The sequence below is a fragment of the Prionailurus bengalensis genome, chromosome C1 (genome assembly GCF_016509475.1).
Source record: "Prionailurus bengalensis isolate Pbe53 chromosome C1, Fcat_Pben_1.1_paternal_pri, whole genome shotgun sequence".
Classification (NCBI taxonomy): Eukaryota; Metazoa; Chordata; class Mammalia; order Carnivora; family Felidae; genus Prionailurus; species Prionailurus bengalensis.
In genome coordinates, this window is record NC_057345.1 from 35,227,185 (window position 1) to 35,242,760 (window position 15,576).

General features: G+C 45.3%; 1 protein-coding gene across 1 annotated transcript in view; it reads left to right on the forward strand.

Annotated features, from left to right (window-relative positions):
* Nucleotides 1-9,619, forward strand: part of ARMH1 (armadillo like helical domain containing 1) — a 50,633-nt gene extending 41,014 nt beyond the window's left edge. The window contains exons 8-13 of the mRNA XM_043574751.1: nucleotides 8,153-8,275; nucleotides 8,363-8,435; nucleotides 8,563-8,692; nucleotides 8,782-8,859; nucleotides 9,165-9,246; nucleotides 9,323-9,619. Coding sequence (XP_043430686.1) covers nucleotides 8,153-8,275; nucleotides 8,363-8,435; nucleotides 8,563-8,692; nucleotides 8,782-8,859; nucleotides 9,165-9,246; nucleotides 9,323-9,441 — 605 coding nt within the window. The 3' untranslated portion in view covers nucleotides 9,442-9,619. The remainder of the gene's footprint in view (nucleotides 1-8,152; nucleotides 8,276-8,362; nucleotides 8,436-8,562; nucleotides 8,693-8,781; nucleotides 8,860-9,164; nucleotides 9,247-9,322) is intronic.
* Nucleotides 9,620-15,576: the final 5,957 nt, after the last annotated feature.

A 15,576-nucleotide genomic window follows, 5' to 3' on the forward strand; every position in this document is an offset into this window, starting at 1 on the left:
CATATGAAACACAGGATGGGGCTGCTGGCTGCCTCCCCAGCCTCTGCTTCTGGGTAAATAGGCCACTGTGCTGTTGGTGACTCCCTGACAGTTTTCTGACAAGATTATAAATCACCAGCACATGCTCATGGTTAGGCAACATATGTTTGGAGTTAAGCAAATAAAGCTTCCAAGAGCTGCAAGCAGCCTTGTGTAGACACCCGCTCTGTGTGCTCTGCAGATCCATGCAGTCCCTGTCCCTGACTACTTCACCTGCTGCCCCTCGTCCCCCACTATGTGGGAGGGGCCGCAATCCCTTCACCTTTCCATACACCTGTCTCATATGAAGTGAGTGTTCATGGCATGTGTGGCTCAGTTCTGGGCTCACCAGCAAGTATAAGGTCCTGGCTTCAAAGAGCTCTCTTGGTTGGCCATGGGGGTAGAGGGATGGCGCTGTGGTGGATGGCTCCATGGCTCTCCAGCCTACGAAGAAGCAGAGCCAAGAACACTTCCATGGCTCAGGGTGGACAAGGGCCATAGTGACCAGTGCAGAGCCTCCTCTGAGGCCATCTCCCACCAGGTAATGGCAGTTTCCCAGCACAGTCCTAGGCTGTCATTACCTGAGTGGTCATTAGGCCATAGGAATGCAGGATCCAATCAATTCTTTTCAACATTCACGGACTGGATGGGTTTGAGGTTCTGGGTAGGCAGAGATGCCTCAGATACGTTCACTGGAGTTCACAGTAGTGGAAAGACTGTTACTGGATGATGCCAGTATTCCACAGTGAGAAAATGGTGCTGTAGGACCAGAGACACAGGACATCTACTCCTGAGTGGTCCAGGGTGGAGGCAGGGGGAGAACAGGCCAGAGAAAGCTACTTGAAAGCTAATTTCTGAGGTGAGTCTGGAAGAATAAGTAGCAGTAGTCAGATGAAGAAGACTCTTTTTTTCTGATAATGGTAGGCTAGGAAATGTGGATCAATTCCCCTTCTGGGGGGATTGATGTTGAGTTGTTTTTACTACAACACTTCTGATACCAAATGGGGGGAGGGGAGTTTCCACATTAAGCAATTCTCCTGTCCTCTGCAGACATCAATTGGGTATCCTACATTTCAATTCAATTCCATTCTGACACTATCTGGAGTTAGCTTCAGACTCCCCAGGTTTAAGGGTCCAGCCCCACAAGATTGCCCTCACTTCAAATGCCAGTCACAAGTATTAGGTCCCCAGGTTATCCATACTTCTGTCCAACTTGGCTATAAAGCCAGGGGGCTCCCACACCCTTCCTCCTTTGCAAGTTCAATCATTTGCTGGAACAATTCACAAAACTCAGGAAAGCATTTTGCTTATTATTAGCAGTCTATTATATTCTTTTTTCTTTTTTCTTTTTTCTTTTTTTTTTTTTGAGAGAGAGAGAGAGAGAGCATGCATGCAAATGGGGTAGCAGCAGAGGGAGAGGGAGAGAGAGAATCTTAAGCAAGCTGCATGCCCAGTGCAGAACCCAATGCAGGGCTCGACACAGGGCTCAAGGCAGGGCTCCATTTCGTGACCATGAAATCATGACCTGAGCCGAAATTAAGAGTTGGACGCCCAACCAACTGAGCCACCCAGGCACCCCAGTAGTGTATTCTAAAAGATACAATTCAGGAACAGGAGAATGGAAGAGAGGTATAGGGCAAAGTATGGGTTGGGGGACTGCTCCGGTCACACACCCCCACACACCTCAATGCATTCACCAATTCAGAAGTTCTCTGAACCTATCACTTAGGGTTCTTATGGAAGTTTCATTACATAGGCACGGTTACTAGATTGGTTCTTGGTGATTAACTCACTTTCCAGGCCATCTCCCCTCCCCAGAGGTCAGGGGATTGAGCTGAAAATTCCAATCCTGTAGTTATGCCTTGGCCTTTCTACTGATCAGCCCCCATCCTGATGCCATCTAGAGGCTCTCAGTCACCAATTATTTCATTTAACACATAAAGTACACTCTGGAGATTCCAAGGATTTTACAAGCTATGGGCTAGTAACCAGGGGCAAAAATCAAATATCTATTTCCCATCATACCGTAAATATCAAAAGGAAAAAAAATTGTAATCTTCTTAATAACAATGAAGAGCAGGGAGCCTGGTTAGCTCAGTCAGTAGAGCATGTGACTCTTGATCTCAGGGTTGTAAGTTCAAGTCCCACATTGGGCATGGAGTCTACTCAAAAAAAACAATCAACAATGAAGAGCAGTACAATGAGCAATTACCAGACCAAAACCTAGGGGAAGGTGAGAACCCAGAAAGATAAGACCAGCAATCAAAACTGAGGCCATTTTCTGATCCTGAAGAAACTAAGCAATATCAGATGGCAAGAGAGAGAAAAGGCACTCAAGGCCTTCCCACAGTAGGAATATGATACCTCAAGTATAAATACATTAAGCCAGGACCCCAGAAGACAATGTGTTCAAGATAAGGATGAGCCAGAGGTAAGTCAGCCTTCAAATGACCTTGCATAGATTGTGCAACCACCTGTGTGGTCCAGAAACCCTCAAGTCTTGAACTTGTATAAAGATGGTTCAGAATTGTTAGTGCCCAGGTGGCTGATAGAAAGAAAAGAAAATGCTCTCTGGAAAAAGTATCTCCTTCCTAGCTCTGAAGTTTTTTTCCTACAATTAATTTTGCAAATACAAGACCAACCCAAACTATAAGACAACCATACACACAAAGAAGTCACTATAAGTGATGAGTAGACTAGAAAATGACTCACAAAGACTTCAGCCTATCAAAAACTCAGTTAAAAAAATCTGTCAAATAACTTTAGGGTACAGGAAGTTATAAAACGTGACATAATAGATTTGAGAAACAACCAGATGGAATTTCTCAAATTTAAAAATACAATAGCTGGGGCACCTCGGTGGCTCAGTTGGTTGAGAGCCAACTCCCGCTTAGGTCATGATCTCATGATTTGTGAGTTTGAGCCCCATATCGGGCTCACTACTCTCAGCCTGTCAGCACAGAGCCTGCTTCGGATCCTCTGTCCCCCTCTCTTTGTCCCTCCCCTGTTTGTGGTCTCCACAAAATAAATATTTTTTTTAAAATACAATAGCTAAAAGTAATTACTTCAATGTACACATTTAACAGTAGAGTAGACACAGAGATGAGTGTCTAACTCAGACAGAGAAAATTAGTTAGAATTAGTTAGAAGAGAAAATTGGTAACCTGGAAGAGGGGAAGAAGAGTAAAACTAAGGATAGAGCGAGATTATCTAATAGGGGCAAAGAGAAAAGAGAAAGAACAGGGCAGCACCATTAAAGAGACAATGACTGAGAATTGTCAAGAAATGATGAAAGACTCCAATCCACAATAAAATCTAAACAGGTTAAATAAAAATAAATCCATACACTATGACTCAACTATGTACTGTCTCCAAGACCTTCACTTCAAATAAAACAGTATAAGCAGGTCGAAAAGAAAAAGAAAAAGATACTTCATGAAAGTACTAATCAAAGGAAAGCAGGAATAGCTCTATTAATATCAGATGAAGTAGACTTCAGAGCAAAGAAAGTTACCAGAGATGGAGAGGGATATTATATAATGACGAAAGGGTAAATCCACAAAGAAGACATAGTAATCCATAAACATAGTATATGGACATATACATTTATGTATATGCACTGAAAAAGAGACCTACCAAAATATGTAAAGCAAAATGATAGCATTGAAAAGAGAGCTCTACAATCATAGTTGGAGACCTCAACACCCCCCTCTCAACAATGTATAGAATAACTAGTAAAATCAGCAAGTATAAAGAACTCAATAACACCATCAACCAGCAGTGTATAGGGGCGCCTGGGTGGCTCAGTCGGTTAAGCGTCCAACTTCAGCTCAGGTCATGATCTCACTATTCATGAATTCGAGCCCCACATCAGGCCTAGAGCCTAAAGCCTGCTTCAGATTCTGTGTCTCCCTCTCTCCCCTCCCCTCCCCTGCTCATACTCTGTCTCTCTCTCAAAAATAAATAAAATTTTTAAAAAAAGAAAAAAGAAAACCATCAGTGTATACTGATATTTATAGAACACAGTTCTGTATTCCTAGAACACAGAAAGGGAGGGAGTAAGTCCTAATTGATTTTATGAGGTTAGTATTACCCTAATACCAAAACACACAGTGGCAGTACAAGAAAAGTACAGATCAATATCCATCCATCAATATAGATGCAAAAATCCTTAACAACATATTACCAGTTAGGATTCAGCAACATGTAAAAAGAATTATACACCATGACCAATTAGGGTTCATTCCAGGAATGCAAGGCTGGTTCAGTATCCAAAAATCAATCAATTTTATATTCCAAATAAATAGGCTCTTTAAAGAAGAAAAATCACATTATTATATCAATCAGTACAGAATATGCATTTGACAAAGTCAGCACCCATGATAAAAACTCTCAGGAAAATAAGACTAGAGAAGAACTTCCCCAACTTAATTAAAAAGAAAAAAATCTACAGCTAACCTACTTAATAGTGAAATACTGAATGCTTTGCCCCTAAGTTCAGGAGCAAGGCAAGGATGTCTGCTGAAGGATTACTTCTAGCAAAAGAAAAATAATCCTAGGAGACAATTCTCTACAGGTCTGTCACATTTCTGCAGGTCTTTTTAAATTTTTTTTAATGTTTATTTATTTTTGAGAGAGAGAGCATGAGCAGGGGAGGAGCAGAGAAAGGGGAAAACACAAAATCCGGAAGCAGGCTGTAGGCTCGGAGCTGTCAGCACAGAGCCCAACGTGGGGCTTGAACTCACAGACTGTGAAATCATAACCTGAGCTGAAGTCAGATGCTTAACTGACTGAGCCACCCAAGCTCCCTCTGCAGGTCTCTTAAGTGAGATGCTAATTGCTCTTTGTTCCAGACTATCTTTTCAAGGATGTTGGTTAGCAAACAAGCTTTGGAAAATATATTTCTCCGTTTCAAGCAAAAGCCAGGCATGCTTACTGACTATAACATTCAGGTTCTCTGAGATCAGGGTTTCTCTTTGTAAGGCACATTCCTGCATAAGCAAGCATCCATGGCATTACTCCCATGGGACCTAGGGGCAAAGGGAACTGATGCAAAAAGAGAAAAGTCATGTAATTAATGTGGAGAATATAAAAGGATACATCACTATGGATGCTACACTCATTAAAATGATTTTTTTTAATTTTTTTTAACATTTATTTATTTTTGAGACAGAGAGAGAGAGAGCATGAACAGGGGAGGGTCAGAGGAAGAGGGAGACACAGAATCCGAAACAGGCTCCAGGCTCTGAGCTGTCAGCACAGAGCCCGACGCGGGGCCCAAACCCACAGACCGCGAGATCATGACCTGAGCTGAAGTCGGATGCCCAACCGACTGAGCCACCCAGGCACCCCTAAAATGATTTTTAAAGGATGATAAAATGAACTTTTCTCAAAATGTTTGAAAATGTAAATGAAAACTGCTAGAAAAGATAACCTACTGAAATAGACTTGGGAAGAAATAGAAAACACAAATAGTCCCCTAACCATTAAAGAAAATGAATCAGTAATTTTTTCCCTATAAAATCAGCTTAAGAGAATTCTATCAAACATTGAAGATGAAATTCTAGTCTTACACAAACTCTTCCCAAGATTAGAAAAATAAAGTACATATACCCCCAACTCACCTTGTAAGGTTAGCTGATCTTAGTATCAAAATCCATGAATAACAGCATGCAAAAGAGAAATCATACACCACTCTTATTCATGAACATAACTCAAAAACTACGTAAAATATTAGCAAATTGAATCTAGCAGAATATGCCAAGGATAATATATCAATCCAGGAATGCACATATATCATTTTAACAGGAAAAAAAGTTTGAAAAAATCTCTGTTCAATAAGAGGCATCTACAAGAAACTATAGCAAATACCATACCTAACAGATGAAACGCTGGAAACTTTTCCTTTGAGCTCAGAAATAAGGCAAACTTGCAAACGTTTCTCTCCACGGAAATCGTTAGCAAAAGGTGAGCAATCTGAAGAGAAACCAGAGTATACGTAGCTATGTTTGCCCCTCTTTCTGTAACTGATTGCAATTCTCCAAGCCTGAGGGTCTATTCCTGTGCTGCAGTCAGTCTGCTAGAAAAAATTGTGAAGGGGATTTTTGGAAAAGACGTAAATTGATCCATGCAAACAGAGAAACACCCAGTTTTAAACCGACCTGTAGTACTAAGGGCAGCACCAATGGGTATATGCAAACAAGTCCTCTGGGTGAGATCCCAGGGTTGGCACAAAGTAGAGCATGAGTCTGCAACCTGCCCCACCACCCATGGCTCAGGGGAAGGGAAGGCACCCAAAACATTTGTTGAGATGTTGCCCAAGCCTAGGCCTTGGGGCCCTAAGGAGCGCAGGTGGCAACGGGATAGGACCAAACTGGAGTCTCACTTGTAGCTATGATGGGGGGTGGGGGGAGCGTGGAAACCCAGCGACCCAATCTTAACAATCTTAAGTTCTCAACCTTGTGAAGGAGTACACGCCCCAGAACAAAAAGAAGCTCACTAAAATAATCTTTAGCAATATAACTTAGTCTTAGTTTCTTATTACTAAGTTAAGAGCCCATTCAGGCCCGTACAATGTCAAGGGACTATCTTTGACATGGTCAACATTTAGCCTTTCCTAAGTAAGGCCTCTGAAAGTTTCACTACCAATTTTCTAATGTTTCATCCCACAAAACCTTTAGCATCTAAGCCAAATATTCACTTAAGAAGGAGAGAAACAAAATATTGGTGCTCTTTCTGTGCCCATCATCCTGGATACTACTGGCTGATGCCCCTGCACTTGTGGTGCCTTTGCATTTGCAGGCAAAAGTTTTTCTTCCAGTGCAGAGAATTACCTCAAGTATATCCTTACTAGGTAAAAATTTCCTGTCAAGGAAATAAAGGGTTAACTTCCGTTATTCAAAGAGATAACACTGATAATAGTTACCATGTGTATAAATGCAGCCTGGTATGCAAATGAGCTAGCCAGGGATGGGTGGTTTCCCAAATCTTGGCTCCCCTAGGAGTAAGTGGAGAAATAGGGGGGACCTGACTCCTGTGCTGGGGGACCATGTTCTCTGTCTTCTGTGTGGCAAGTATATGTGTTTCAAATAACATTTACCCCAGTGTTCCGTCACATTACCATCTCACCGTGCCCCCTTCCAGCTCTGCCTCTCCGTGGTTCCTTTCCCTTTACAAAAAGATTCAGTTTTCCCCAGTGCACTCCCAGGCACGCCACAGCCTATGAACCCCTTTTAAAGCACTTGTCACCATACAGTGCACCTGTGCCAGGTGTTTAGTGCAGATGTGCCCAAGGGCTGAGTGAATGCTGGAATGAATGGGTGGCTGGAAAGTATCTACAGGAAAACCCCTCAATAAATTCTAGTTCCTTCTTTCTTCCTAACCAAGTCTTTCCTTTTGCTTCTACCACTTCCTAGCTATGGTACCTTAGGCAGAGTGCTTTACCCCTGGGCCTCATTCCCTGAAATGTAAAATGGGCAAATGTAAAATATTGCAAAGCAAATCTCATTTGGTTAAGGTAAGCTTGCTTCAGCGCAATACTGTGTGGAAAGCCTAGGCAAAGAAGGGCTCCATAAATGGGTTGTCAGAAACTAAAGTTTCCCCAAACCACAATCTACCTTGCTTCCACCCTTCTCACTTTCTGCCACATATCCTCCACCCACTTGCTCTGTCTCCCTCTCACCCCTTGTCTTTGTCCATCTTTGTCTCCCTTTCAAGCCCTAGCCCCGCCCACACGGACACCCGGATTCCTCCAAGCCCAAGGTGGACCCACCTCTGTGGGGCCTCCAGCCCTGACAGCATCTAAGCCTCCTTGATGGGTAGGCTCACCATCCAACCCTCCTCTTCCCTCTATGGCTAGTTATGTGAGGGGTGAGGGGTGAGGGTGGGAGATGAGGCTCAGCCCCCTCCTCCTCTTTAACCACAGATCCAGAAAGGACAGGAGTGAGGTGTTGCCTGCCCAGCTTGCCCCACACACACCTTGCACAGTGCTGACGAGTAAAAGGTGCTAGGAGAGGTCCATGAAGGGGATGAGGGTAAAGGGAAGCGACTTGGTTCAAGGGGGGATCTTTGCTTGTTGGATGGGGATGGGTAGTGTTGGAGGTCAGGCCTCCCCAGAGCCTCTGCCCTTCTCCAGCCATCGAGCTGATCAAGGACCTGGTCAACTATGACGTGTGTCAGGCGCTGCTCAAGGGCCTCGTGGCGCTGCTGATACCATCAGTCAAGGAGACCAGCAAACTGCAGCCCAAGATCCTCAACGGTAGGGAGCCGCTCAGACTGGGGCTGCGGGAGGGGCTCCTGGGCTTGCGGAGCAGGGCCTTCCGCCTCACGGCCGCCCCTCCTCCAGACTCCGCGGTTCTCCAGCTCACCGCCAACCTGCCGGTGTTCTTGCAGCAGGCCGCGGCGGCCAAGGCCATCGGGTAAGCGGGCAGGGGTAGTTGGGGGAGGGGGGGGAGCAAAACAGGCTGGCGCTGCCCGCAGGCCCCGGAGCGCTCGCGCCGCCTGGGGGGTTCCAAGGGGTCGCCGCAGCCGGAATTCCTGGCGCAGGGTCCTGGCGCGCAGCAACACGAGCATCGCCGAGGAGATGCTGCACCTGCGCGTGGTGCACAGCCTGATGGCCGCCATGGGCAACACGGACCACAGCAACAGCCAACGGCAGGCCAGCCTCACGCTGGAGGTGAGCGGCGGAAGGGCTGGCGAGCGGCGCGGCGGGCCCCGGGCGACTCCACCGCGGTCACCCCGCCGCCGCCCCGTCCGCCGCCGCAGTACTTCGTGCAGATGTTCCCAGTGGTGGAGGAGCACGTGCGCAGGTCCATGGGAGAGGAACTCTACGAGCTCTTCCTCGTGAGTGCTCCCGCCCCGCCCCGCCCCAAAAAGCAGTGACCCTGACAGTACGGTGCCGCCTCCACAGCGTCCCTCCCCTGGGACACACCCCCTTCACAGATTGGACCTGGTGGCCGGTTGCAGGAAGGACTGCCCTGGCTTGCGCTCTCCCCCTCTCCCCTCCCCTTCCCCGCCCTGTGGCCTTCCGTTCTCTTTACTGCCCTTCCGGTCAAGCACTGGATCCTGCGACAGTCCTCTGCCCGAGCCCACCTCCAAGTGCAGACTGCCCTTGCACCTCAGCAGGTTCCCCTTGCTCCTGTCCTCAGAGCAATGCCGAGGACTTGTACATGAAAATAGATAGCATTCAGGCGGACATCTTGGCGGCCAACAAAGTCAATGTTTCCAAAGGTGAGTGGGGAGTGAGGGGACCTGGAGCAGAGGTGCAACGGGCACCCAGACTCAGGCTTGCCTCCCCTGCTTCCAGCGTTATCCATCAGTGGCGTCTCCTACAGCAACATGAGCTTTTACCTTGGCCCTTGTGGTGAGGATCAACTGGCTTACACCACATACTTCCAGAAGGAGGGTTCGGAAGGAAAGGAGTAACGGAGCCTCTGAGGCAACCCAGAAAGGCCAAGGCTGTGTTTTACCTGGCAGAAGGAGCCTAGGGTCAAGCTCAGGGTGACTCCCTCCGTTAGCCCTAGGTGGGAGGCTGGGGGGTTCCTGCCAGTAGGGGAGAGGAAGGGCTGCTGTCTGGGAAATTTCAATAAATAGTCTTGCTGTCTGTTTGTTCTCTCTGTAAGGGGGAGGGAGGATTAAATGAGAGTTTCCATGGTGGGTTGGGGTGCCTCTGCTTGCCAAGGAAAAAGAGAAAAGCTGGTCCTGAGTGAAGGAACATCAACATCCTTTAAGGTTCAAGAGCATAGCCTGAGGAGAGACCCTCACTTCAGCTCCTTACTGGCCCCTGCACTCCCTCCTCCAGGAGACCACACTCACCTGGTTTTCTCCTATCTCTCTGGTTGCTTCCTCGTTTACTCTTTTGCTGATTTGTCCTCTTCAACCCAGCTTCTTTCTTTCTTTTTTAAATGTTTATTTTTTAGAGAAAGGGTGGGGGAACACAAGCAGGGGAGAGGCAGAGACAGGAAGAGGGAGAGGACCCAAGCTGGCTCAGCGCAGAGCTCAGTGTGGGGCTTGATCTCACAAACTGTGAGCTGAAGTTGGACGCTCAACTGACCGAGCCATGCAGGCGCCCAAACCAGCTTCTTTCTAACTGGAGTGACCTTGAGCCTCTTCTCCATCTACTTTTTCACCCTGGTGATCTCATCCAGTCTCAGAACTTTAAATGCTGTTCATATTCCATTGATTCACACATTTATATCTCTGGCTAAACATTTCCACCTCTTTGTGTCCAAAACTGGACTCCTGATCCTGTGTCACCTCCCCCAACTCAAGTGATAGCAGTTCATCCCTTTTGTCACTCAGAACAAAAGTATTCTCCTTAATGTCTCTCTTCAACATCTGTATCCATTCTTTCTGTTGATTCTACCTTACAAATATATCCAGAATCCAACCATATCTCATTACTTCTGTTGCTAATGGTCCAAGTCCAATCCACCATCCTCTTCCCTCTGATTTACTCTAGAGGGCTTTCTGCCCTTCCATTCCCATTTCAATACAGCAGTCAGCGTAGTCCTTTTAAACTTCAGTTTCTATCTTCTTGCAGGGCTCTCCACTTAAGTAAAGCTAAAGCCCTTATAATGGCCTGCAGGGAGGACCGTAGGCAACCTAGTCTCCCATTACCTCTAAACTGTCTCCTCCTCTCTTTCTCCTTTACTGGATCTACACTGGTTCTGTGTTTCTTGAAATGGACAAACTCTTGCCTTAGGGTTTTGTACTGACTTTTCTGCTGAACAGTGAGAGAGGTTCTGTCTTAGAACCTTTCACCTCAGATATGTAGCTACATAGGCGAACTCCCTCACCTCCTTGCAACTCTCCAAAAGTCACCTTCTCAATGAGGGCTACTCTTAAAGTTGTCACTATGTTACTACCCCCTATACTCTGGCCCTCAAGCCCCTTATGCCTCTATTTTTTTCCACGACACTTAATACTTTGTGTATTGTCTGTCTCTCCCCCTGAATATAAATTCAACTAGGGCAGGGGTGTTTTTGTTCTTTACTAATATTTCCCAAACAATGTCTGGCATACAAGAATTAATGACTTAAGTATTGGGAGGAAATTGTCCATCAAATCAGAGGAAATGAAGTCAGATGGCAGTAACTCTCCAGGCGGCCACAAGAGGGCATCACCGGCTCTGATATTGTTAGTCTGAGGCGGCCCAGCCTTCCCTCAAACTGAGTTTCAGCTTTCCTCCATTTGGGTTGAAGGAGGAAAGAAAAGTTAACAAAATATAGTTATGCTGTCCATAAAGCTAAATGGATTTCCTGTTTTAAAGAAGTGTCTGTTCTTAGTTCTGTTTTGTTTTATCTTTATTTTTGAGAGAGAGCACGTGCGGGGGGCGGGGGTGCAGAGAGAGGACAGAGGATCTGATGCAGGGGGCTTGAACTCACTAACCATGAGATCATGACATGAGCTGAAGTCAGATGCGGAACTGACTGAGCCACCCAGGCGCCCCTGTTCTTAGTCTTGAAATGCCCTTTGTTTTGTAGAATGATGGTAAAAAAGTACTTCAAAAATCTTTTGGAAAAAAATTTTTTTAAGTTTTTGGTGGTTTTTTTGTTTTGTTTTGTTTTTTTGAGAGAGAGCAGGAGCAGGGCAGGGTCAGAGAGAGAAGGAGACACAGAATCCAAAGCAGGCTCCAGGCTCTGAGCTGTCAGCACAGAGCCTGATGCAGGGCTTGAACTCATGAACTGACATCATGACCTGAGATCATGACCTGAGCCAAAGTCGGACGCTTAACTGACTGAGCCACCCAGGTGCCCAAGTTTTATTTTTAAGTGTTCGCTATACCCAATGTGGGGTCGAATTTACAACTCAGATCCAGTCACATGCTCTACTGACTGAGCCAGCCAGGCATCCCTGGAAATTTTAATAGTCAGAAAATCCAAAACTCTGAAAGCCACTGGTCCAAGGTGACCATAGTTTGATAAAAACTATGGAACTTTTTTTTTAAGTTTATTTATTTTGAGGAGCGGGGGAAGAAAAAATCCCAAGCAGGCTCCACACTGTCAGTGCAGAGCCTGACCAGGGGCTTGAACTCACCAACTCCGGGATCATGACCTGAGCCAAAATCAGGATGGGGTGCCTAGGTGGCTCAGTTGGTTGAGCGTCCGACTTCAGCTCAGGTCATGATCTCATGGTTCGTGAGTTCGAACCCCACATTGGGCTCTGTGCTGACAGCACAGAGCCTGGAGCCTGCTTCAGATTCTGCCTCCCTCTCTCTCTACCCCTCCCCTGCTCACTCTCTCTCTCTCTCAAAAATAAATAAACATAAAAAAAAAAGTCAGAGGCTTAACCGACTGAGCCACCAGGCACTCCAAAAGCAATGGAACTTTTAAAATGAATCTTGGGGTGCCTGGGTGGCTCAGTCGGTTGAGCGTCCGACTTCAGCTCAGGTCATGATCTCACACTCTGTGAGTTCAAGCCGTGCATCGGGCTCTGTGCTGACAGCTCAGAGCCTGGAGCCTGCTTCGGATTCTGTGCCTCCTTCTATCTCTGCCCCTCCCCTAGTTGTGCTCTGTCTCTCTGTCTCTCAAAAATAAATAAATGTAAAAAAAATTTTTTTAAATAAATAAAATTGAATCTTAAGTATAAGACATATATCTAAAACATACACATTACATGGAATTTATTAATACATACATCAATACATTAATACATATTTTCCCTTCTTATTTTTGTAAGTTAAAAGCTATAAGAAAAGTTGAAAGAAAAATACAATTAATACCTATATATCTATCACTCTTAGACACGTTTGCTTTCTCTCTCTGTGTTTACTGACCCATTTGAAAGTTTCAGTTTATTGGGGCGCCTGACTGGCTCAGTTGGTAGAGCATGCAACTCTTGATCTCAGGGTCATAAGTTCAAGTCCCACGTTGGAGGTAGAGATTTCTTTAAAAAATAATAATAAAGTTTCTTTTTTTTTAATGTTTATTTATTTTGAGAGAGAAAGAGAGAGAGAGAGCTAACAGGGGAGGGGCAGAGAGGGAGACAGAGAATCCCAAGGCTGTCACCACAGAGCCTGATGAGGGGCTGGAACTCAGAACTGTGAGATCATGACCTGAGCCAAAATCAAGTCAGGATCCCCAACCAACTGAGCCAGCCAGGTGCCCCCCAAAAAATAAAGTTTCAAAAAACAATAAAGTTTCAGGTATCATGACATTTCACCATTAAATACTTCACATGATGTTTCTACTACGAATAAGGACAGTCTCCTACATAATTATTATTTTGTTGGTCTTAGTAATGGCCCCCAAATATGTCCACATCCTAATTCCTGTGAATATGTTGGGAGGTTATTCTGGGGAGGTTATTCTGGATTAGCCAGGTGGGCCTGAGGTAATCACAAGAGTCCTTATAAGAAGGAGGCAGGAGGATCCAGACTTAGAACTAGATGACAAGACAGAAGCAAGAGAGTTGGAGTGATGCAGTGAAGGGGTCACAAGCCAAGCAATACAAGCAACTTCTAGAACCTGGAAGAGGCCGGGCGCCTGGGTGGCTCAGTCGGTTAAGTGTCCAAGTTCAGCTCAGGTCACGATCTCGTGGTCCGTGAGCCCGAGCCCCGCGTCGGGCTCTGTGCTGACAGCTCAGAGCCTGGAGCCTGTTTCAGATTCTGTGTCTCCCTCTCTCTGACCCTCCCCCGTTCATTCTCTGTCTCAAAAATAAATAAATGTTAAAAAAAAAAGAACCTGGAAGAGGCAAGGAAACATTCTCCCCTAACAGCCTCTAGAAAAAAGGCAGCCCTGCCAACACCCTGATTTTGGACTGCTGGCCTCCAGAAGCATAAGAGAAAACGTTTGTGTTAAGTCACAGTTTGTAGTTACTCAGTACAGCGGCAACAAGAAAACCTGTACAGTTATTAATTCAATAATATCTAAAATAGAATGCATACTAAAATTTCCACAATTGTCCCCAAAATGTACCTTCTGTTTTCTTCTTTCCTTTTTTTGTTTTGTTTTTTGTTTAGCATTCAGTTAATGTTGTATATTGCATTTGATTGTCATTGTAGTATAAATTTTTTAATGTTTGATTTTGAGAGAGCATGGAACCCAGCGGGGGAGGGGCAGGGATAGAGTGATCACAGCAGACAGTGCTCAGTGCTCAGTGTGCTCAGTGATCACAGCAGACAGCCCCATGCAGGGCTGCAACTCAACAAGCATGAGATCGTGACTTGAGAAGTCAGTCGTTTAACCGACTGAGTCACCCAGGCGCCCCTATAGTATAAAATTTTTAAGTACAAATTTTAACATTTACTTGCTGTCTTGATCTACATAAAAATTTGAAATCACTTACAAAACTGAGAATTTCCTTACAATTTCAAATGACCCACTTCTGAAGAGGCTAAACTAACTCATCGGGGAAAAAAGTATAAATGTCACACAAAAAGCTTGAACTAATTATACTTTAATTTTTAAAATGTTTCTTGAAACCAAATTTATGTAAGTGCAACACTTAGAGTGAGAGCCCCAGAGAGACGAGCCTTGCCTGAGGTACAAAAGTGTTGCCTTGAAAAATGTTTGTGAACAGTTACGCCCAAGCTTGAACTTTAAAGGTTTATTCTATAGATAGCAAACATCTATTGGACGACTGCTCTGTGCCAGACCCTAGGCACAGAAGGCAGTTCAAGGTAAAGCTTGGTGGTCTCCAACCTGTAAACATTGCAAATTCAAAGCCTTAGGGATGAAGTGTATCAGCCATCTCTGCTAATGTACTTGAGGTTCTTAGCACTGCCATTGCTAGAGGGTTAGGCTGCCCTTGGCCCCACCCCTGCTAGAGGGTTAGGCTGCCCTTGGCACCACCCCACCCAAGATGGCCCCTTCCTTCCCGGTTCTACCGGGTTAAGGCTTTCATCCTCTCCTTCCTCCATGGGCGGTCAGCATTGCCTCTACAACGTAAACGCCACACAACTCCGTGAGAACCAGCTGCACCATCCAAGCCACGCCTGAGACATAAACATTTTTCTAAAGAGAACCTAGCAGGCAGAGTAGTAACACAACCCACCATGGGAGTGACCTTCCTTATGCCTAGATTGACCCTTTGAACAGCGGAGGTAGATCCATACACCCAACTCGTTCTTCAGTTTACCCAAGTGAAGAAATCGGTCGCGCTAGTGGGACAGGTGAAAATGGCAATTTCCTCAAAATGCGTACGGGTGAGAAACCCTGCAGGAAAAAGTGGAGATTTCAGAGAACCACGTGAAACTGGGTTACTGCACACGTGCAAGAGTGACTAGCTCAGATGGTCCCACCCTGCGTTTAGGACTTGGCCTCTCCTAAACCCAGATGGAAAATTTGATGAGGAACATAATTCAAGTGGAGCTAATACGAAACAGCCCAAGTTTTATGTTAACTAACATACGATAACAAAAATGACCAATGACAGAAAAACTTTTAACTTCACTCTCTGAAATAAAACCGACATAAAAGAACACCAATAACCACAAAAAAGCTTTCCAAGAACACGAAGCGTTAAAAGGAAAAAAAGCGTACGAAACTAAACTTCTGACAAAGATAATGACAGAAACACGTCCTCGGGTCAGCTCTTTTTTTTTAACACGTATTAGTA